Source organism: Nomia melanderi, chromosome 12, assembly GCF_051020985.1.
Source record: "Nomia melanderi isolate GNS246 chromosome 12, iyNomMela1, whole genome shotgun sequence".
Classification (NCBI taxonomy): domain Eukaryota; kingdom Metazoa; phylum Arthropoda; class Insecta; order Hymenoptera; family Halictidae; genus Nomia; species Nomia melanderi.
In genome coordinates this window covers 14,608,235-14,629,084 of record NC_135010.1, presented here as the reverse complement: position 1 = coordinate 14,629,084, position 20,850 = coordinate 14,608,235, and the positions used below count along the sequence as shown (strand labels likewise).

The following is a 20,850-nucleotide window of genomic DNA, read 5'->3' as shown; positions in this document are numbered from 1 at the left end:
GAAAGACGAGTAGAATCTAGAGATTGCCAGCTGTTTTCGCGAAACTCGAAGCGACCGAAGAATATCCTCAGAGCTGCAGTCCATTTCCTAGCCAGTTATCGCTGGTCGTTTCTATCCGTTATCTGTTGCGATTAGAGGAACGGTTCACCCGTCTCCGCGGTGAAAGAATCGCGCGGCGGGTACGGCGGTCTCAACGAAGCAACACGAACGAAGACGAGGGAACAGAGAGAAGAGAGAGGAGGAGGAGCGAACAAAGAGGAGGAACGGATGGACCGAGCGAGGGAGTGAATCGAAAAGGAACAAGAGTGCCGAGGGGGCGCACGAGAAACAGGGACGGACGAGGGGAAAGAGAGAGAGAGTGAGAGGGCGGGGACGGGGGCGAGAGAAAGAGAGCGGAGAAAGAGGAAAGGAGAGGGAGCGTTAGAAGCGTTAGAGGCGTTATGTAGCCGCGCGAGGTCAGAGGGGAACCGAGGGGATAGTGAATGAGCCGCAGGCTCTACGTTCATTCATGAAACCAAGCCGGAGAGCACCGAGCAGAACGAATTGTTACTGGCACTCGTACAATCCGACCGCTGCCAACGCGGCTGCCAACGTCAACTATCGCCGCGAAAATAGAGAAGGATCGGCCTATTTCGAACGAACCGCTTCTCTCGCTAGCGGGTCGCCGGTCAGGGTTAATTAACGATTTCTAAAAGCAACCGACACCGACCGACCCCGAGGCCACGACGCACAGTGCGGCCGCCTGTGGACAAAACCCCGAAATTCGACTATTTACATAACGAACATTGAAGGTTAAAAATGTGTTGCTAAGCAGTCCCTGACTGTACGAAATGACTTTCATTCGAAAATCGCAGTTTCTCGCAAATCTCTCTATACAACGAAACGCAAGATATCCATTGTCATTGAAGAATCTTCGTAATACCCCCGTAACGTATACAAAATATAACCACCATACATTCAGCTCTACGCATCGTGACCTCTGAAGCATATTTTCTCTATCATTCATACTTTACAAGTTATCGAGTTTCGTCCAGACGATCGTCCGACCGCACTGTGCGCCGTCTTTCCGACGACTCGCACGGGAGAAACGAATGGGAGCCTCTTCCCCGTTATGACCCGGACACTTCCAGCCCTACCCGACGATTTCCCATGTTGCACTCCGCGATGCCGCAAAGTAGCCAGCCGCGAATGTCCAATTATAAATAGTTCTCCTTTGTTCGCGGGACCGAAGTGTTCGACCGTGTTCACCGACGGACCGAGCGGACGCTTTTAGTCGGCCGAGTCTCCCATCAATCTCCGTCAATTCTTGCCTCGTGATCTAAGAATACGTCAACCTGTTAACCGAGCAACTTTTCTGCTATGAATACACGTACGAACGTAATCGAACGCACAACGGAGGAGACAACACGCCACCGGCTAGGAATTCCGTGCCACTCGAACATGTCGGACGGAATTATGACGCGCGACAAATTTTACGAGACCCCCAACAAATATACGATTATCGAGACCTGCCAGAAGGAAGACTGTCTTCGAATTCCGGTGAACGGTTAGGTGCCTCTCGTTGGGGAAACTTCTATTTCGAAATTGGCCGGCACGCTTTAAAATTAAACCCTGTGTAAATTACGTGTCACCTGTGGGATCTCTCGGGTAAATTTAACCGGACCGACGCTCTCGACAGTCTTCCTTCCGCCTGCTCCGCTCCGGCGATTAAACAGCGTCTAACCACTGACCTTGATGGATCTGTGATCGATTGGGTAGCCCTTCCTGGTCCCAGGACTCTCCTCGTAGAAGTCCTGTTCCTCGTCCCCGTAGTCGTACAGGGATTCCATATCCATGCTGGCTGCAACGGAAACGTTATCCCTTAGTTCTACAAGAAAGCTATAAGGAAAAAATCGCGACGCGATTCGCGAAGAGACCTCGACGAGCAGGATTAACCCTTGAGGACGAATGTCGAGATTGCGCCGGGACCAAACTTTCATATTCGGAACACTGAGTTATAAATGATTTAATAACTGCAAGGGATCAGCACATTTCCTTTGTCTCTATTATTTAAGCATCCGATATATTTGGTAGAATCTGCCGGTTTTCTATACTTTCAAGAATGTTCGTCCGTGAAGGGTTAATGTCGCGCCCTTGGAGGATGAGAGAACACTCGGAGATGAAGTTGCTAGACTCTAGCTACAGGATCATCCAAAAGTCCTGGGCGAAGATTCCTATGGCAATCGACTTGGCAACCGATGCGCCGGGGATTAAATCCCGGGCCAATTAGTTCCCCGATCGGTTCCGCTGCTGGTACCCGCCCCGTTCTTAAATAAATTCCCTCGTGTCCCTGAGAGGTGGTTATCGCGCGGCGTCACCGGGGAACGCCGCGTTTGATTCGCGCGTGTAAATTTCTTATTTAGGCGGTGGCCGCACGTGAAAAGCATAACTTTCCGCGTGGACGGTTAACGGCGGTCGCGGGCCGCTTTAAAAACAGACGTTCAACGAACCGCGTTTCTGAGCCGCGGGTCTGGAGATGCTAAATCACCAGCGTTCCCTTTTTATTTGCAACCTGTACAGTAAATTCTCTTGCACATGACGCCTCTGCTACGCCGAACGAGCCGTCCCCCCCTCCTCGCTCGGCGCCGAAACGCGTGAAACATCACGCCCATGAACTTCCCGAAATGGACACCGAACCCTCCAGCTAATCCAGAGAAATTTTATCAGGATTATTCTCTTCGACGCTTCTGCGATATTCTCGAGAAATTATTCTCGGGTTATAAACATCCTCCTGTGAATTACCGTGAATCGCGCCAACGTTATCCCTTTGCGAACGAAGATTTAGAGCATACAAAACCTGCTGAATCAGGATACCGTTCAATCAGTTGAATCATTCGTTTGCGACTTGTTATTCCAAACATGAACGTTTCCTCTCGACAAAATGTCGATGTAAAGGGTAAATACGTTAAAACGAACCGACTTGAAACATTGAAGATACTTCATTCCACGAGTCGTGAATCAAGAACTCTTTACAGAACAAGAACATCACGTCTTTCGACTTTACAGAACAAACACCCGCTAGGTGTTAAAGAGTTAACAATTCTGACAAATACTGGTAAACACCGAACGTTTCAACAGAAAGAATGGTTCCTCGATTTTCGCGTTGAATATTACACGCGAAACGTGCAAGCGTGATTTCACGTGAAGGTTCACGTGTAAGGGGATGCGAACCGCAGGCATAGCGTACGTAGGAGGTTTTCGAACCCTGGTTTCTACCAAGATCAGGTTACTCCGGCTGGAGAAGCCCGAACGACAGATGGTAGGTGGAAAAGTGCTCGAGCACCGCGCCATCGACTCTCACGGCTCTTTAGACACGGGCGAAATCTGCCTCGGCGCATACAAAGCGTTTCGAAATTCTGCTTTTTAACCCTGCCGGTCTCCGTGCAAGGTGTCCGTGTCTTCCCTATGAGAAACCTATATTATCCCTTTTCCATCCGCCGGGTTCAATGGGGTCCTCGAGCCAAATGGACCGGTCGACTCTATGAACAAATAATAGGAGATAGACTGTGTCGATACGTGAATCGGAACGGAGCGCCGGGGAGAGAACTTTCTCAGCTCCGAAAACGCGCGAGCGAGCAGACTTAATTGTATCGTTGATTCTGGCAAAACAACGGCGAGGCTGCACGCGAGAACGATCGAAAACACGAAGAGCAAAGATCGCAGTTCCGCTACCCCGTGGTGCTGTTTTTCCACGAGTCGGCGATAAACGAGCCGTTCGACTCGCGATCGAGCCGATAACGCCGCTTATCGTCGAACGAACGGCTATCGATCCGTCGCGACAAAAGAATCGCGATTGACTAGCTTATCTGACTAGTAATTCTGAAAAATCATGCCGTAATGGCCCGGTGGAACGACGAACTCTCGATCAAATTCCAGAGAAGGACCACGCGCAGAATCGGTTCCCGGGATTCGGGCTCTCGCAATGAAGGAGGAACAATAACGAACGTGTCCGTTCGAATTTTAATATCAGCGGCATCCATCGTCGCGATGCCACGGTTATCGATCGTCGGAATCCCGACGCGAGAAATCAATTTGCCCCGACGTTTCGCCGACGTGAATTATAAGCACCACCGGCGATCCCGTTCGAGTCTTTGTTTCGCTTCTAGAAACACAGAGGATATCGTTCGGCAATAAATGTAAGGAACGCTGAACCGCTTGTTCGTCCGGCAATAAACGCGTGTACGTGGTAATTCAGATTAGAATCTCCGAGTGGGCAGATAAGGAAACGAGTGGTCACCGAAACGGAACGTAACGAAACGCGATGGATCACGGGAGTTCACTCGGCCCTCCCTGCTCGAGGGATTAAGCCTTCCATCGAGCGAATAATTCAATTGTTCAACGAACGGAAGACCAACGCATGAATCCCTTTTTCTCTTAATACTTAACACCTTCGCGTCAGTGTTTCTCTCAGCTATCTTCCTAGCTGCAATATTGCATTAAACGCAACCAGCTTTTAGGAAAAAATACACAGCAGATTTTCTTCGCGAGAGATAGAATATTAGGCGTGATAAAATGTGCCACGTTGGTCGTGAAGGTGTTAAAGGTTTTGTACATAGTTCAGCTACCTCCGGCGAGGATCTCGGATACTCTCAAAGATCCCGTCCGCGAAGGGTTAAGAAAAAGTCGACGATTAGGACGTCAGCTTCGACGGGCCGGTGTTCGCGCGTGTTTCCGTTCTATCTTGAAATCTGTAGCCTGTCACGGAAGGCGGGTCACGATCGGCGTTTAAAGTGTCCCGGCCGACTTCCGCGCAAACACGGGGATGCCATTTCCACTCGGATGCGTCTACCTGCGTTTCCGAGCAACGAAAGCGAAAGAAAAGATCGCTCGATACGGTGGGCAAAGTCGTGACGCTTCTGGTTTGTCTCACCCGAAGAGTTCCCTCGACCGGAATACCGAGGACACGCTGCAACTAGACGCACAACATTAGACCGAGTTAGCGGCCTCGAGGAGTTTTACATTTTCTGACCATAAATTCGGCCCGAGATGGAACAGAGGGGCCAACAGACGTGCAAGATGTTACAGATGTCCTGTGTACACGGTGCTCGGGAACGAACGGATGCCTCGCAGTTATTAATCTCGCGATCGCCAAATAATAAACGTCACGCTGCAAACGGCAAATAAACAATAAACAAAATCCAATATAGAGCAAAATATACAAAATGGAAAAATATAATATTAAATCAATATTGATCGAATTGCGTTGTTATTGCAGGTTCATCTATATCTATATCTAATATAGAAATGTTTTCAAATAATCGTTTCATTCACTCAATTTGACTATTTGAAAACATTTCTGTATCACTAATAATATTAGTCGACATTCAGCAACGTAAGTAAACAAGAATAGCGCAATTCAATTCAATAATTCAATATTATATCTTTTTCCATTTTCTCGGTGAAATCGCGCGGCATTCAACGTGTTAATTAAATGAACTATAGTAATTCAATTTGTTTGAGGATCACCAGTGACCCCGTGGCATTCGACGTATTAAAAGAACGCTCGTGAAAAAAGCAATGCAAAATTAAGGATCCTATATCGAACACGAACATAACCTGAACGTTTCACTGAAAAAAAATTTCCGTCGAACGACATAACCTATATGGTTCGGTGATACGAATGAATCATCGGAAATGTAGAATAATATTGAAGCAAAATTCAGGTATACCGTAGTGCAGGACGCGTCCTGTTCCGAGGCGACGACGGGTTTGGGCAAGTACGTTTTTTCTGGGATACCGTGTACAAGCCGGCCTGTCCTTCGAGGAGTTCAAGTGTCTATTGTTTCAACTCCGCCGGGAGGAGCGATATAATATCTCTGGAGAAGCTGCCGCTGGGTTTCCAGATGCGGGCAGACGTTCCTGCAGGTCACGGGACGCATGGACCCGTATGCGAGGCGCAAGCACCCACGACGAGCCCACATGGGGAAAAATCTCAATGTGCCCTTGACTCTCGAACTCATTAAAACGAACCACTTTCCTTTTCTAAACAATAATTTCGTCGACTTCTCCTTCTTCCACCACTATTTCCGATTTCTCAAACGAACGGCGACACGCGAGGAATTCAAGCGGCAATTCGTACGTTGGGGAAGGACGCTTTCGATTATCGGAAGATCTTCGATAAATGTATCGAACTCGATTATCCTATCGTCTATTACGTAACAACCGTAATCGTGAATATCGAAAATGGCGGGAACTCGCGGGGAAAAATGGAGGGAAATGATCGTTCGCGATTGAAAAATTACCTTTCGTCGATTCGTTCGTACGAAACGCGTTCGTCGTAACGCGAATCGAGTCTCGAACGCGATTAACGTTTTTTCGCTGCGACTTTATCGCTTGTCCGCAGCGTTTTCTCCTTTCCGCCGTGTCCCGTTGATGCTCGCCATGTCAGAAGGTTCGCGCAGCTTTGTCATCACGGTACGTCTTCTGGCCTTTGATATTTGTCGCGTCTTTGGCAGAGAAGAAACAGCCGAGAAGACAAACGAGGGAAGCATGGTAGGTCGCGACGTTGCCATGCCGTCCTCCTCGAGATCCGAGAAAGTGTACAAAAACCATTCGACCCACCAACACCGAGGGCATCGCGTTCCTTTTTTAAATTGCCAGGCTAGCCATCCCATCCCCTCGTATACGCTTAACTTATACACTGTCCGACGCACTGTACGCCCCTCTCGCTTCGACGCACCGCACACCCGCGTTCCCCGTCTCCCTCCTTCCTTCCCTTTTTTCTCTCGTCTTCGTACGCGTTTCAAATACTGGCCGACGGAAATATTACCTACGCGCGTTACCGGCGAAATATGTTACGCAGACGTCGTATAAAAACTTAATCCAGACCCGACAGAAACTGTTTACCAGAGTGTAAAATATATTCGAATAAATTTGAAAACACAGCCTCGTACCACCGCCATGTTGAACTGAGGTTTTTTTGCTGAGATCGTTAATTTTCATCGCTCCCGATCGGTTCGCGATTATGGTCGTCCCATTAGACGATTCCGTAGGTGGCCGGATTTCGGGGGATCAGAAGAATATTTCGCCAGAATTTTATCCTTCTTTTTTTTAATTAATTAATTATGAACTACAGGACGCCTGGCGCGGTGTTGGTCAACGATATCGTTATTACTATTTACAACAGAAGCACGCGAAAGATTGTCGTGAAAACTCATTATCTAAGGATTACGCAGCACGCTCTTTCATTAATCATACCGTGGATTCTTCTACGCGTACAATGCGCCGCATTGTTCTCTTCGGCTATTATTGCAACAAATTCGTCTCATCAATCTTTACGTAGGAAAGTAATTTTCACCACTTACTTGGAGGCGGAGGGGGCCGTTAAAAAGTTTCTGCGAAACACGTCTACGTCCCAGCCGAACCGATAAAAACGAAATTCTACGTGACGCAAGATGAGATACGATTATCGCGAGCCGAACGATATTCACGATCGATACGGGATCGATACGCGAGAGAGGAAACTAATCTTCGAAATGTTTTCACGAAAAATCCGCGATCCCGTTCCGTTGCGTACGTACCTTGTTTAAAGTACGGTATTCATAACTCTTATCTTCGAATAGAAAACAATCACACCTTGTATATATTGCGTAATCTACTTGCCGAAGAATACATCTACCATCGATCGCAAGTATAAATCATTGATGTCACGACGTATGATAAACTTCAAGCCGATACAACCTTCGGGCTGCTTACACAGGACACCCAAGTTGCTCCGCGAATTGCACCGTATAAAAAAATAGTTTGCATTGTTACTCAGCCATACAGAGAAGTACACAAGGAATTGGATTAACGGCGTGGGAGTGATGTGGAAAATGTTACTTCGTCGACATTCTAGCCAATTGAAATGTATTATTGGCAAAAGCTACAACTCGTCGAACAATATGCAACAAATGCAACTCCACGAATATATATCCGAGATTATAGTGTACGTCTTGTCAGTGTTTCCAATTGCCCGTGGGATGCAAAGTAGCCAGTGAACGCTCCGTCAAAACAAATATAGGCCTGCCCGTACGTAGGCGTGCACTTTTCTCGTGACGATACGCTCTATCCTATCGAAAAGAAACTGCGACGGGTTCGCGTTCCGTTTCCGTATCGTTTTCTTATCGATAAATCGTAAATCAAACGATTCGGTACTGTTCGAAACTTTCGAAGATCCGCGTTCGCGCGCTACGTACACACGGAGAGCGCGCAGGTTAACGTGATCGCTTACCTGTTTTCCGACGTAAAATCCAATGGGGAACGCAACAGTGTCAAGCGGTCGGATAATGCACAGGAAAAACACAAAAAGTGAACCGAACACAAAACAAGAATCACGTGTACAACTGTGAGGCGCACGCACATCGGCAGCACTAACGCGGTGTACCCGTACACAATACAGATTACAAATGTATTATGGCTGCAGTCCAAGCGTTCATGAATGAAACCAAGAGCGGGCTCCACCTCCCCGCACCCCGCGGAAACGTGCCAGGGACCAATCAGCGGCCGAAGTGTGTAACTCGTACCGTGATTCGCTGCCACTCTCTGTTCCTTCCATTGGAGCGGCGCTTCGGTCGGGGTTAACGAATAGATAGATGGAATGCTCGCAGTATATTCAATAATATTATTTATAATCTTTTCTACGTTCAGTTTTCGACTGAAATAGAATAGAATAAAATAAATTAACTTTCACAGGAAGGTAAGGGAGACCATAGTGTACGCTGAGAGGATTTTATATTCGACCAATCAGGTTGAGGCATAGAGATGATCCTTTTCTTATGCTTATACAGTATAAGTTAGAAGTAATTCTAACCTATTGCGTATTCGAAGGTGTTCAATATCGACAAGTGATACCGAACTGCACGGTTTACAAAAAGTAAGAATTCCAGAATGATTATAATTATTTGAAATTGTATTCTTATTTTGGCGATACTTTCTTGAATATTCTGTACGATAATTTTAGACGTTACCGATAGTGCTTCAATTTAAATGAACATAACCTCATTTATTCGTTACACAGAGTTTTATTACGTAAGAGAAATTGAATAATTTTTTAATCGATTGTCATTTATTCGAAGATATAGTTTTATAAATGAATGAAGCATTGTCTCTGTGTAAAATGACTAGTTTTAGTATTATGCGCAACATTTGCCAGTTGTCATTCGATGACCTTTGGGTGTCACTAAACATTTGTATGTGACTTTTTAGGGCACAATGCTTACCAAACGTCTGGTTATCAATGCACCGAAGATTCTGAAGCGGAATATTGGTATTGTTGCACCAGCGTTACAGAAAGCAACCGACCCAATTCAGAAATTGTTCATCGACAAAATCCGCGAATACAAAGAAAAAAGCGCGTAAGTTTATATATTCTTTTATAACGTTTGCTTCTACTTCATAAAACATTGATAAACACGAAGTTAATGACGTTCCTGTGATATTAAATTAATAAATTTAGTGGCGGCAAATTAGTTGATGTTACTCCTCAATTTGAGAAGGACAAGGAGGCTGAAATGGAAAGACTTGCAAAACAATTTGGCAGTGCAAACAGACAGGCTATGAATGAATTTCCTAAGATACAATTCAAAGGTAGGCATTTAGTTAAAAATAATTAAATATTTCATTTATTTGATATTTTTAAATACAAATTTAATTTCAGATGCAGATATACAAAAGTAAGTCTGTGAATATAAATTATGTAAAAGTATACATTTAGAACAGTTGTAATTGTAACATTTAATATTAATATTCAATTGTAAAAATACATATACATGTGAAGTTGTAAATGTAAGTATATTAAATTCCATTTTTCTCAAATACATATTCATGTTGAACATACTTGAATAGGAGATAAGTAGATATAATTTACAATTCATTTATAGTACAAAAATATATAATTTCAAACCTATTTAGCAGGTATAAAAAGTTTTGTGTTCTCAATTATTTCCATTAATGTTTCCATGTTACACTTTCTAGCTATAGATTTACATATCTTAGCAAACTTTTCCATTTCTGTTCTAGAAATTAAAGTCTTAAAATCCCCAGAACAGGAACAGCGGTCGTTCATATTTTCTTTTTTAATTTCTTTACACCTATTACATTGCAAATCTTGTAACATGTAAGCCATACTTTTACGGTTTAATATATCTGTCAGAAGAAATTCTATTTCTTCGTTATCATAGCTCATTTTACAAAGAGGACATTTCCACAGATATCTACACAAACATAATTCATACATTAGAGTGAACATTCAATGATTTCTTATTAAATCATACATACCTGTTATTCTCCATAACACAATAAGTATCTTTACAAAGATCAATGTCTCTTGTATGATTACATGCTTTACAAATAATTTCTGGTAAAATTAAAGAAATACATGGATCTTTCCATTCAACTGCATCACTGAAACTACTAACTTTGATCAATCGTAACATATTAGTTTGCAAAGTATACACTTCATTATCAATCTCTTTGTCCAATGATAAAACCTAAAACAAAATTGGCATTTTCATCGTGATTTACGAACTAATTTAAGGTGATAAAATATTTGTTCAAGTACCTTACAAACTGCTTTAATCAATTCTAGTGCTGGATTAATTTTTTTACTGTCTTTACCATCTAAATCCAGGTTTGGATATTCTTCAATAGTTAATTCTTTCTGAGGAAGTTTTTTGTATACTTTCTGTACAATTCTACAACATATATTAATTACATATAATATACTATTTCTTTTCCGTTATATAATGAATGAAAAATTATTACAGGAAAAGTTTTTGAGACATATCTCCTGATATAAGCTTCTTAGCAAAATCCGCAGTGTTTTCAAATGCTCCCAATCCTAATTGCCCCGATAAACTTTGACTGAAACTAGTAACTCTTCTGTTAGGTCTTATTGTACAATTCAGCTGTTCATTTTCAACCATGAATTGATAAATCGCGTTTATGTATCCCGCTATTGCAGCACTAAAGCTCGATTGACATGCAGCTTCTTTTGGTAGACATTCCATTAAATTCCATTTCATTATTATCTCAGGCTAAATAAAAAGAAGTGTTTGATATTTTGTAACAGCAATATATACAATGTAGAACTTACTGAATCATCATCTTCATCCTCATTCTCGTCATCGAGAGTATTTGATTCAATATTTTTGTCTATATCTTTTGATAACTTCCCTTTCACGCCAGCATGATTATGCTATTAATTTACACAATTATTTTATTATTCGTTAATCAAAATAACCGTAAGGTCAATGCTGAAATCAGTTTTACTCACAACATCAAGCCATATTAAATATTGCCAACATTGTTCAAAGGTGATTTCAATACTATGAAAGATTTCTTTATTACGTATTGTTTGGACAACGAATTCCATGTAACCAAAGGCATCGCTAACTGTTCTCTTCTTAGTGCATACGATAATTTTATTGAAATTTGCGAAAATAACAATGGAACCTAACGTTTTAAATTCAGCTAATAACTGTATAAATAGTTTTTTCATGTAACTATGCAGAGTTCTTCTTAATGCGGGATCATAAAGCAGCGCATTTGGTGAATGCAACCACCTAAAATAATATGGATTATAACTTACAATTATTTTATATACCATATAAAAAGTATCGACAAATGAAATCACCTATAGAAATGAATAATTTGATAATCTGCAAATACGTTTTTGTAAACTGAAACATCCAATAGCCAAGCATTGACCATACTTCTCAGTGTTCTGAAGGCTGGGCTACAAAGTACAGTCTCATCATAGCTGGGAATTATACCTGCCATAGGATCACCTGTTGCCAGTTCCTATGAAAACATTAGGTATATAGCTTCATATGTTTGCAATTGTTATTTTATGTAACAAGGCTTTACTTACTTGAACAGTTGCCACATGTTGATTGTGAAACGCAACGAAAGAACTTGTTCCATCAATGTCATGAATATGATGATATTGTAACAAGGTATTCACAGCCAAACTTTCTATTTCCAATTCAATACATACGCTAGAATAGGTGCCAGGACTGTTCGCAGCGCAATGGGAACTTTCCTCGAAGTCGGTCAACAATCTGTTATCATCGTTTTCACTACCTCCTAAATCTGGTTTCTCTGTCGTAGAACACCACAACACAAAGTTATTTTTCTGCAAGTGTCTAGCATAAAACAAATCAGCGCCAAAGATCGTGGGATCGGCAGGAATGTTTCCAATAGGTGCATGAAAATACCGACACTGTTCTGACATCAGTTCAATGATTTGTTGACTCTTGAAATAATGACGCATCATTATCTTTGCGCCTACCTTCTGCCACTCTATTGTATTATATAAATTCTCAATATCTTGGACATGGGTGCTAATTAATGGGAAATCATTGAGTAATGGCATATGAGTCGTTAATGCTCGTTTGTCTAGAGCAGTTTGAGTAATGAATATCGTTGCGCCATGCCCCTCATTCTTATACGCTGTTACGGCTGCTTGCAAAATCCGACAAACTTGTTGGAAATTTGTTTCAAATCGTGTAACAAACTGTATCGATTCCGGTAAACTTTTTACTTTGTCTTCTCCGTGCATGGACACAACTGTACTTCGTTCTTGACCGTACAATGCATTCAAATTAGGCATTTGATTCGACGAAACTGAATCTAAGACGAAAATATGAGCTCTTTTGCTAGCATTCAGGAAAAGTGCCCAAATCGCTCTTTGATGATTGGAACTCCAATGGTGATACAGAAAAACATAATTAATTGCATGGACATCCTTAAGATATGGTTGTGCAGCAATAGTCTTGAATTCAAGTTGCTCTAAAGTAAAAGTATCTGCACCGTCAACCATGTTTCGAGCAGCCTTGGGATCTACTGCACAAACGCATCCTAATTGAACAACAGCTCTGAACTCTAGTGGCGTTTGTAACTCGTAGATTCCTTCGATCTCCGGTTTGCTTAAATCTATCAGCAATTCTTGGCTATGCTTTTGAAATTGCGCTTCTGGGACAGAGTACCGGTACAGATGACATACAGGCCGCGATCGAGGTAGAACTTTAGAACTTTTTGTCCAGGATACCTTTGTACCCGGTTCTGGATCAGGTTTTGGTATACGCGTATTCACATAAAATATGCGAGGTATTACAAGACGTAATTGGTGAAGCTCTTGGTCAACCAATACCCACAATCTGAATAAACCCGGGTCATTGGTTGGGGATATTTGAATAATTTGCCATATCGAGGTAAGCAATTTCTTTTGTGCTCGTCTTAGGAAACCACCTAAAGTGGTTGTATTGTCATTCCTCGCAACACCCCAACTTACTTCATCCCTGTCGTTCGCAGACCGTTTACTCTTTTTACTCTTCTGATGTTCGGCCCTTTGTTTCGCTTGATAGGCCCATTTCTGTTTGTGGAACTCCAGCCATTTAAGTTTCTCTTCCTTTGTCGTTCCCATTGGCGGTGGTGAGCCTAAAACTTCCTTCCAGCTTTTGTTTTTGTCTTCCTCTTCCTCGGACTCCAATTGCCTCTTCCTTTTATGAACTACTGGTATCGGCCGCTTAAACGGCTGATCTCCATCTGCTAGATCTTCGATGTCCCGAGGTTCAGACGGACCTGCTTCTTCATCTTTATCATTATCTTCATCGTCATCATCTTTTACTTGTTCTCTTGGTACTACAGAAAATATATCACTAATCTTTTTCTGCCTGTGCGTCGCACTCTTCTCCATTACTCTTTTATGCAACCAGTCCGGATGCTTTACTCTAGGTACAGGATTAGACACTCCTTGCATAGCTGCTGGAATGGTAATGATCTTCTGGATAGCATTTCCAAGCCGTTCTATGTAATAACCCCAGTCCAGAATTTGTCTTATATCGTCAGTCTGTATGGTAGGATCTTTCAGCCACTTGCGTAAATAATGTCTTCTGATTGTTGGTTCTGATTGAAAAATTGCCAGCGGTATTGCTCGTTCAGTGACTGGTGCACCCTGGGGTTTATTACTAATAATATATTTACATGCAAGCCCAGCATCTTTCACCATTTGATCACCCAAGAATTCAGCCAATCTTTTAGCGGTTGATATAGATGTAGATTTTTGTTCTCCGTAATCTTCTAACTTACGTGACATGGATTTGTTTTCGGATATCAGTTCAAACAATTCCGTATCTGACATGTCTGTACATTTGTTATACAGAATATCTAACCAATAATCTGCGACTTTAGCCACAGACGCATAGCATTCCTCCAGCGTGCTCCCTTTCAGAAAAGATTCGAAGACGGAAGTTTGGAAAATTTTAATCAATTGAAGTTCCCCTCTCCTCTTCACTTCAAACCCTTTCAGTTCAGCCAAAGAACCATCGAAGTTAAAGACGGCATAACGTTTTTTCAATTTCTTTCCTTCTTCCTTCGCAGCAGGTAATACCATAGCTAAGTATGGGCCATCTACCTCAAAAAATATAGAATTCTCACTTCTAATTTTGTAAGTAAGATTTTCGGCATCGACAAGTTCATGATACGCGTCATTAGTAAATTGGTCCTGCAAATATAATGCATAATATTAGAAGCTTAAGAATAACACGATTAAAAGTACTATAAACCGAACGTACTTTCACCATAAAATTGAGAACAGCATTGGGATAAGATATTGTAAGCCTCGACTTCTTTGGATGAGTGGTGTGCACAATTACGTTGTCCGGAAAAGAAGCGGGTAGAACGCACCAAATTCCATCAGTATCCAATTCCAGGGGTCGTCCAACTTTCTCTATAATTTCTCTAGCTTTCATAATAATGTGTGCTCCCGTGTAACATACTATACCTCCCATTTCCATACTAAACCATCGAGACCTGAAGCAAAGATATTGTTAATACTTCTAATCGCAAAAGGAAACGTGAAATAAATATCTACCCTTTTCTCATGACGTAACCGTAGAAGGAATTTAAAATACATTTATGGGCAAGTTGCAACGAATCATATAGTACTTCTCGACTTTTAGCAGATTTAATATCACCCGCATCTCCCTTTGCTACTGCTGCTGCAACTTGTTGTTTGGCAACTTTAGTGAGTGCTTTATATTCGTATCTTCTATCCCTGAATGCCCTAACGGTATCGACATAAAAGGAATTCTCTTTCTGGCAAATTGTTTGTTTCCTCTCCTCCATTCTTGTTACTTTAACTTTCTTGTAAGCCTTTTTACAATATTCCGTAAGTCTTTTTTTCTCGTATGCAGCTTGTTCTTGTTTAGATAATTCGTGATAGGCTCGCCGAGTACCACCAGGAAATTGTGGAGGAAATTTCTCAGTTTCGAGTTGTTGCTGCATCCTTTGGTATTCGCTTAAGCTCGCAGCCACTGTACAAAAAGTGTATCCGTAAAGTACTAAATCTCGATACTATTTAATTCTTTCGATGATTTTTTTTCACTTACAATATTCGCCTCTCCACATCCACTGCATGTTTCTTTGACAACGAGCTCCTGACACGTTATAGTCACATGCTGCACAAACGGTTTCATCTACCATTGCAGACGGTTGAAGACGATTAGTTAAAATAATGTTTGGATACATGGCACCGACGTCTAAGTGGTAAATCACGGGGTTTTCTAATCTGAGAGGCTGATTTCTTAAGGATTCTAGTTTCACCTTAATTTCTTGAGCTACCTCATCAAAATTTGTAACCATTTCCATTGGAACTTTTTCTTCTTCTTCCAAAGCGTGTTTTAAAGCATTTTCAACGCCGTTTATTAATTCATCCACTGCGCTTGGGACTATTTTGAAACGGCAAGGTATATCAGCTCTGAAAACACCAGATTCAAGAGCTTCTACATGGCCTCCAACATAGGTTTCTTGATCCAGTAAATGACCATCCTTTGTGAACTTGCTTAGCTCTGCTTCTTGTTTGTTAGGGAATATAATTGTGGCTTGAAAAGCTTCGACCATTAAAAGAGATTCACATAATGTTCCAGATCCCTTCCTGAGTATCTATTGTTCATGAGTATACTTTGTTATATGTACATACATTAAATATTATCATCATGAACTTACTTCATCTGGTTCCATAGGAATGATAGTGCACAATGCAAATATGAAAGGATGTACATATTTATAATAAAGATAGTATGTTGCAACTGCGTCAGAAACTGAATAATTTGCAAGAGTCTGTGGTTCTTCAGAAGCTAATCTGCACATATCTTCAGGATCCAGTTCCACTGGATCATACCTAAGTTTCGCTTTTGCAACAGCTTTCAAATTTTGAGAGCCTACAGGTAAGTATGAATCACGTCTTACCCAACTATGTATTAATAAAATAAAATTACGACAATATTCTATATAGTAAAACAGATGGAAGCATATAAGTTATATAATACCATAAGCAGTCCATATGCATTGCCGGTCTACTGCAATAAATTCCCTCACGATTTTTGGAAAAACCAATTCTGTCTTTCATTTCCATATTATGAAAAGCTGCTCTAGTTTCTACAAATGGCCAATCAAAGAAATCACCGTTATATGTCACGAATATATGGGGCCGAACTTCATTTATGTGATCAAAAAATCTTTTTATTGTAGCTTTCTCGTTAGGCTCGTTAAAAACAACGAAGTATCCCTCGAATTCTGGTTTTGGGGTATATTCAAAGTCTTCAATATCACTTGAAATGATTTCTCTATTTGTTATCAAGTATCCCTAAAAGTTAATGTATAAAAAAAATGGTCTGATACCAAGAAGAACATTATGCAATAAAAAAAGAGTACTTGTCCATCGATCATATATGATATCATCATGATCTGATCAGTATTAGCATCTGGAAACTTCAGAGGAAGCTTTGTAGTTTCAATATCATATGCTAGCACAATTGGCTCAGGTGGCACAATTATATCTTCTCTCTTAGTTATAATTGGCACATCATTTCCTCTTGTCCTTACAGAATACCAACTCCCACAAAAGATTTTCATGTCTATAGATACTCTTACATGATGTGGTACATCATATTCCCTGCACAAATATCCATATTAACATATACATATATTTTACTATACATACAAGATGTAATCCAACAAACATATACCTAATATCAAGAATATTATCTGCAAAATCAATGGTCTGCTGTGCAAAATCTCCAGTTCCAAAATTTTTATTCAGGACACTTGATAACATATCTCTATAATAGGTATGGCTCTTTTCTCTCTCTTTATTAACTTTCACAGCTTTCATTACATCACGTCTCACTACAGTCAAATCTACCGTGTTGATAAAGGACAATTTCAAGTACTTTTGTTTTAAACCAATTAAATGATTAGGCTGCAAAGAAAAAAAGAAATATAATATCTCTTCTAGTTGATCTATATTTTTAAAAATCATTTTACCAAATCAAGATCTTCTTTGTAGACTGATTCGATTTTGTGTATAATTCCACTATATTTTTTATTTAAACCAGTAGAAACTTCTGCATAGGTATCCTTTTTACATAAAATATAAAAATATGGACAGAATGGATAAGAAATCTTAAATCTACCGCAGTCTTCTTGGAGAAAATAATAATCTACTCCACTAATTAATCTTTTATCTTCCTCTATGATTTCTGTCTACATAAAAAAATAACAATGTAAGGCATGGTACTATAAAGTAATTAAGATAAAACCTAATTGATTCATTGCAACTTACTGCATGCATATTAATAAGGAATCCTGTCCTTTCTTTTGTATCAGTTACCCTGTGAAATCCATATAGTCCATCTACTCTAATATTCTCATTGGCTTCATTTAGCCTTCCTCCTGAAGTCTCTCTGAAAAGTATGATAAAAATTATAATACATATTGTTTTTTGTAAAAAATATTTGTATAAAAACAATACCCTGATGAATTTCCCTCTTGATTTTGATCATTCTTGAAATTAGACCTATCAACCCTGTATCTTCCTGTGTTTTGTAAACTTGTCATATTCTACAATCGTCAGTTGCTTAAATAGGAATTGAAATTATTCTTTTAATACTGTTGATAAAAATATTATTATAACATAAATAAAAACTAGATGTGTTATTTGTGAAGGCACTGAAAGATTCGAACACTATGCGTACAGGTTGTAATTTGCCCGCCCATACTAGATGTATACAGTTAGATTGCGAATCTATAAGACGTTCATATAGTAAATGTTCAATAATATTTGCATAAAAATGTTATAAGACGAAAATAAGATAAAAGATTATTCTTTTTATTATAAAAAATTGTTATATCATATAAATAACAACCAAAGGGTAAGAAACAATTAAAAATGTTCATGAGATGGAAGTGATATTGTAATGGAAATTTATGCTCAAGAATATTAAGAATAAATGATTGGAGTTAGTAATAAACTGAACAACATTGGGAAGATAATACTTTCAATTTTATTTAATAATTATCCTCATCCAATAGCTTGGCAGAAATAGTTTGTTTCTATAAGAAAATTACTAGACCTGTGATCTACAGGCGTAAAGAAAAATCCCAAGACTTATCGATTAGGAAAAAGGGAGCAAAATTGTAGGTGGCTCCAACGACAGTGATGCGGTTCGACAACAATCGTTGTGGCTTGTTAGATAAATTAGTTTTGTGGTTCCAGTGAACGTGGCGAACTTAAATAGATGAGAAAATTAGATGCACAAGAGGCCTGGGGTGCCGATAAATTAGAAGCGCAATTAGAAGCAGCTCGGGATGGTTTACGAGGACTCGATCGTAGTATTCGGAAAATCCTCGGCCGGGATCTTCCCGACGGAGAGAATGGTCCAATTCAACCACCACCCAGGTTAAATTCAAGATAATTCTTAATAAAATATGTCCTAGGATGATTTAGAAATTATATATATTTCAAGGATGCAATTTTATTCAATAATTCATTGATCATGCAATAAAATACTGTTGTCTACAAACATAACCTATCTCTCGTACTCAAAACTTCTGATGTGATTGTATTAGATGTAAAATTGTTGTTAAGTTATATTAATTTGTTAGTGTAAGTGGATGTATTATTTCCTTGTGAATGTAATCTACAATACATATTTTTGTAATGAAATTACAATAGATTATCACAGAAGAGGCCATTACAAGAGGACAGACGACGTGTTGTATCAGACTTTGTCAATAATGAATTACCTGGTGGGAAACGTAGATGGCAGGGATCTAATGGAGAACCAAAGACAGTTTTCAGTCGTTTAAGTGCACGAGTTCCTTCCAATGCTGATGATAGTGCTGATGAAGATGATACTGTTATTAAGGTAAGTCTACATACGATACATTGATCAATGTTTTTGAGTTTACAGTGATTGAAAGTATTCTTGATTACTATTCATTTCAGCCGGCTGTGTCTTCAAGAGTAATAGCAACCCCTAGAGAAATTCCATCTAGACAAGAAGTTATCAGAAGGGAAAGAATAGATGAAAGAAGTAGGCAAAGGAATAAGAGAATGTTTGGTGCTCTTTTAGGCACCTTACAGAAATTTCGACAGGAAGAAACCAAACTCAAAGCAAAGGTACATTTTCTTTTAGCACAAATAATATATTCATCGTATTACTTCTTGAAATACTCCATTTTTCTGCAGGAAGATAAAAAAGCTGAAGTAGAGGCAAGAGTAGAAGAGGCACGAAGACGGGAAAAGGAAGAGTTACGAAGAGAAAGACAACAATTATTTTTGTCTCGCAAACGACAGCTAGCCGAAGTACGAGCGTTGGAAGCGAAGTTGGCACGTAGTCGGCAATTCCAGGACTGGCGTGCTGCGCAATTACCACTTGCGTCATTTATAAAAACTCGTGCTCAACCATCTATTTATTATGCACCGAAACGTAAACATCCACAAACTGACATTCTTTTGGCTCAGTCTGCGAAGGAACTGCATGGTACGCGCATTCAGAACGATTCTTCTATTTTTAATAAATTAATTCTCAGTGTCTAATACATATTTTATATTACAGAGGAGGTCGAAAGAAGAGAGAAAGCATTGGTCGAAGAGCTAGAATTAATCGAAGTACAAGTAGGTCTTGGTAAACATCAACAAAACTTTGATGGATCCGCAACGATAAATACGACATCGGAAATCCAACAATCGGCAGAAGAGGGAGAAGAAAATCGTGATCCGAATCCGGAGAAAAATTCAGAATCTGAGAATAATGAAACCGCGGAAGTTTCAGGAAAATCCGAGAAGGATGAGAATTATGATAATAACTCGAATGAGGTTGAAAAGAAAGAGGAGGAGGAGGAGGAGGAGGAGGAGGAAGTACAAGTAAATGAAGTGAAGGATGAGAATAATGGCTAGTATTAAATGTACTTAAGATGTCTGTACATATTACGTACATTGGATGGTCCAACAAAGAAAAGGATGGAGTTTTTCGTACTTGATACTTGACTCGTGTGGATAAAAATTTTACAATTTTTCGAAAAAATTGTCACTTTCTACTTGTTCTCGCATAGGTATAAATTCATTCCCTTCATCGTATTGCATACGCATTTTTCATCTTGCATCGGTCGACGAGTCCCATTCAAATTATCCATAAATGTAAGAGACTAGTTGCAGTTTATCAGAATCCCATATTTTTTAAATGTTACATATTTCTATTATGGCTATTAGTAGCGTACCACTTAATTAAGTAACAACCACATTTCAAGTAGGACGGAGTAACTCGGTGAAAGAATAAGTATGTCGATAAAATACCATAAAATAAGTCAAAAGATTTTTAGATTGAAAAATTATGTATAATAATACATTCATTTTTTCCTTTGTAACAGTATCTGTCTTTTAATACATATGCGACAAAGAGAAGCGTTAAATCAACAATTTAATGCTTTACGTGTATGATGGAATAAAATGTATGAATTCAAACGTCTTCTGACAATGTAACACAA

General features: G+C 40.1%; 4 protein-coding genes across 12 annotated transcripts in view; 2 read left to right on the top strand and 2 right to left on the bottom strand.

Moving 5' to 3' along the window:
- pnt (ETS transcription factor pointed) overlaps nucleotides 1-8,455 on the bottom strand; it is a 127,175-nt gene extending 118,720 nt beyond the window's left edge. For 3 of the 7 annotated variants that reach the window (XM_031980018.2, XM_031980022.2, XM_031980023.2), the window contains exons 1-2: nucleotides 8,252-8,455; nucleotides 1,731-1,840 (exon numbers count right to left, since the gene is read on the bottom strand). In XM_031980018.2, coding sequence (XP_031835878.1) covers nucleotides 1,731-1,835 — 105 coding nt within the window. In that variant the 5' untranslated portion in view covers nucleotides 1,836-1,840; nucleotides 8,252-8,455. Of the gene's footprint in view, nucleotides 1-1,136; nucleotides 1,492-1,730; nucleotides 1,841-7,343; nucleotides 7,540-8,251 lie in introns of those variants that run through there. The other 4 variants (XM_031980019.2, XM_031980020.2, XM_031980021.2 and 1 more) reach the window with 4 other exon arrangements.
- A 298-nt stretch (nucleotides 8,456-8,753) lies between these two features.
- LOC116428394 (ATP synthase-coupling factor 6, mitochondrial) lies at nucleotides 8,754-9,838 on the top strand. The gene is made up of 4 exons (XM_031980013.2): nucleotides 8,754-8,893; nucleotides 9,226-9,374; nucleotides 9,476-9,606; nucleotides 9,677-9,838. Exons 2-4 carry the CDS (start codon nucleotides 9,232-9,234, stop codon nucleotides 9,694-9,696), a joined length of 294 nt encoding a protein of 97 aa, XP_031835873.1. The 5' UTR covers nucleotides 8,754-8,893; nucleotides 9,226-9,231; the 3' UTR covers nucleotides 9,697-9,838.
- Nucleotides 9,839-9,897: 59 nt separating this feature from the next.
- Nucleotides 9,898-18,441, bottom strand: DNApol-epsilon255 (DNA polymerase epsilon catalytic subunit 1). 3 transcript variants are annotated; one of them, XM_031980012.2, is made up of 19 exons: nucleotides 18,358-18,441; nucleotides 17,834-17,938; nucleotides 17,645-17,765; nucleotides 17,347-17,565; nucleotides 17,049-17,281; nucleotides 16,735-16,975; nucleotides 16,350-16,666; nucleotides 16,027-16,273; nucleotides 15,411-15,963; nucleotides 14,894-15,335; nucleotides 14,595-14,832; nucleotides 11,891-14,524; nucleotides 11,654-11,820; nucleotides 11,294-11,582; nucleotides 11,114-11,215; nucleotides 10,783-11,054; nucleotides 10,580-10,712; nucleotides 10,297-10,508; nucleotides 9,898-10,232 (listed from the first exon to the last, which is right to left on the bottom strand). In XM_031980012.2, exons 2-19 carry the CDS (start codon nucleotides 17,917-17,919, stop codon nucleotides 9,923-9,925), a joined length of 6,816 nt encoding a protein of 2,271 aa, XP_031835872.2. In that variant the 5' UTR covers nucleotides 17,920-17,938; nucleotides 18,358-18,441; the 3' UTR covers nucleotides 9,898-9,922. The 3 variants fall into 3 exon arrangements, with proteins under 3 accessions (XP_031835872.2, XP_031835871.2, XP_031835870.2); XM_031980011.2 differs by lacking the exon at nucleotides 18,358-18,441 and adding an exon at nucleotides 18,228-18,338; XM_031980010.2 differs by lacking the exon at nucleotides 18,358-18,441 and having other exon boundaries at nucleotides 17,834-18,221.
- Nucleotides 18,442-18,484: 43 nt separating this feature from the next.
- Nucleotides 18,485-20,850, top strand: Pnn (desmosome associated protein-like protein pinnin). Its single transcript, XM_031980014.2, has 5 exons — nucleotides 18,485-18,760; nucleotides 19,037-19,229; nucleotides 19,310-19,483; nucleotides 19,553-19,847; nucleotides 19,923-20,850. The coding sequence occupies exons 1-5, from the start codon at nucleotides 18,600-18,602 to the stop codon at nucleotides 20,261-20,263; spliced, it is 1,164 nt and encodes a 387-aa protein (XP_031835874.1). The 5' UTR covers nucleotides 18,485-18,599; the 3' UTR covers nucleotides 20,264-20,850.

What these genes read in the sequence shown, in the direction of transcription:
- DNApol-epsilon255 (XM_031980012.2), bottom strand. Translation starts at nt 17,919, where the DNA reads ATGACAAGTTTACAAAACACAGGAAGATACAGGGTTGATAGGTCTAAT. An exon ending in CAAGAGGGAAATTCATCAGG is followed by an intron (nt 17,766 to 17,833) that starts GTATTGTTTTTA and finishes CATACTTTTCAG; the next exon opens with AGAGACTTCAGGAGGAAGGC. An exon ending in GATGTGGAGAGGCGAATATT is followed by an intron (nt 15,336 to 15,410) that starts GTAAGTGAAAAA and finishes CTTTTTGTACAG; the next exon opens with TGGCTGCGAGCTTAAGCGAA.
- Pnn (XM_031980014.2), top strand. Translation starts at nt 18,600, where the DNA reads ATGAGAAAATTAGATGCACAAGAGGCCTGGGGTGCCGATAAATTAGAA. An exon ending in AAGATGATACTGTTATTAAG is followed by an intron (nt 19,230 to 19,309) that starts GTAAGTCTACAT and finishes TATTCATTTCAG; the next exon opens with CCGGCTGTGTCTTCAAGAGT. An exon ending in AAACCAAACTCAAAGCAAAG is followed by an intron (nt 19,484 to 19,552) that starts GTACATTTTCTT and finishes ATTTTTCTGCAG; the next exon opens with GAAGATAAAAAAGCTGAAGT.
- LOC116428394 (XM_031980013.2), top strand. Translation starts at nt 9,232, where the DNA reads ATGCTTACCAAACGTCTGGTTATCAATGCACCGAAGATTCTGAAGCGG. An exon ending in GAATACAAAGAAAAAAGCGC is followed by an intron (nt 9,375 to 9,475) that starts GTAAGTTTATAT and finishes TAATAAATTTAG; the next exon opens with TGGCGGCAAATTAGTTGATG. An exon ending in TCCTAAGATACAATTCAAAG is followed by an intron (nt 9,607 to 9,676) that starts GTAGGCATTTAG and finishes ATTTAATTTCAG; the next exon opens with ATGCAGATATACAAAAGTAA.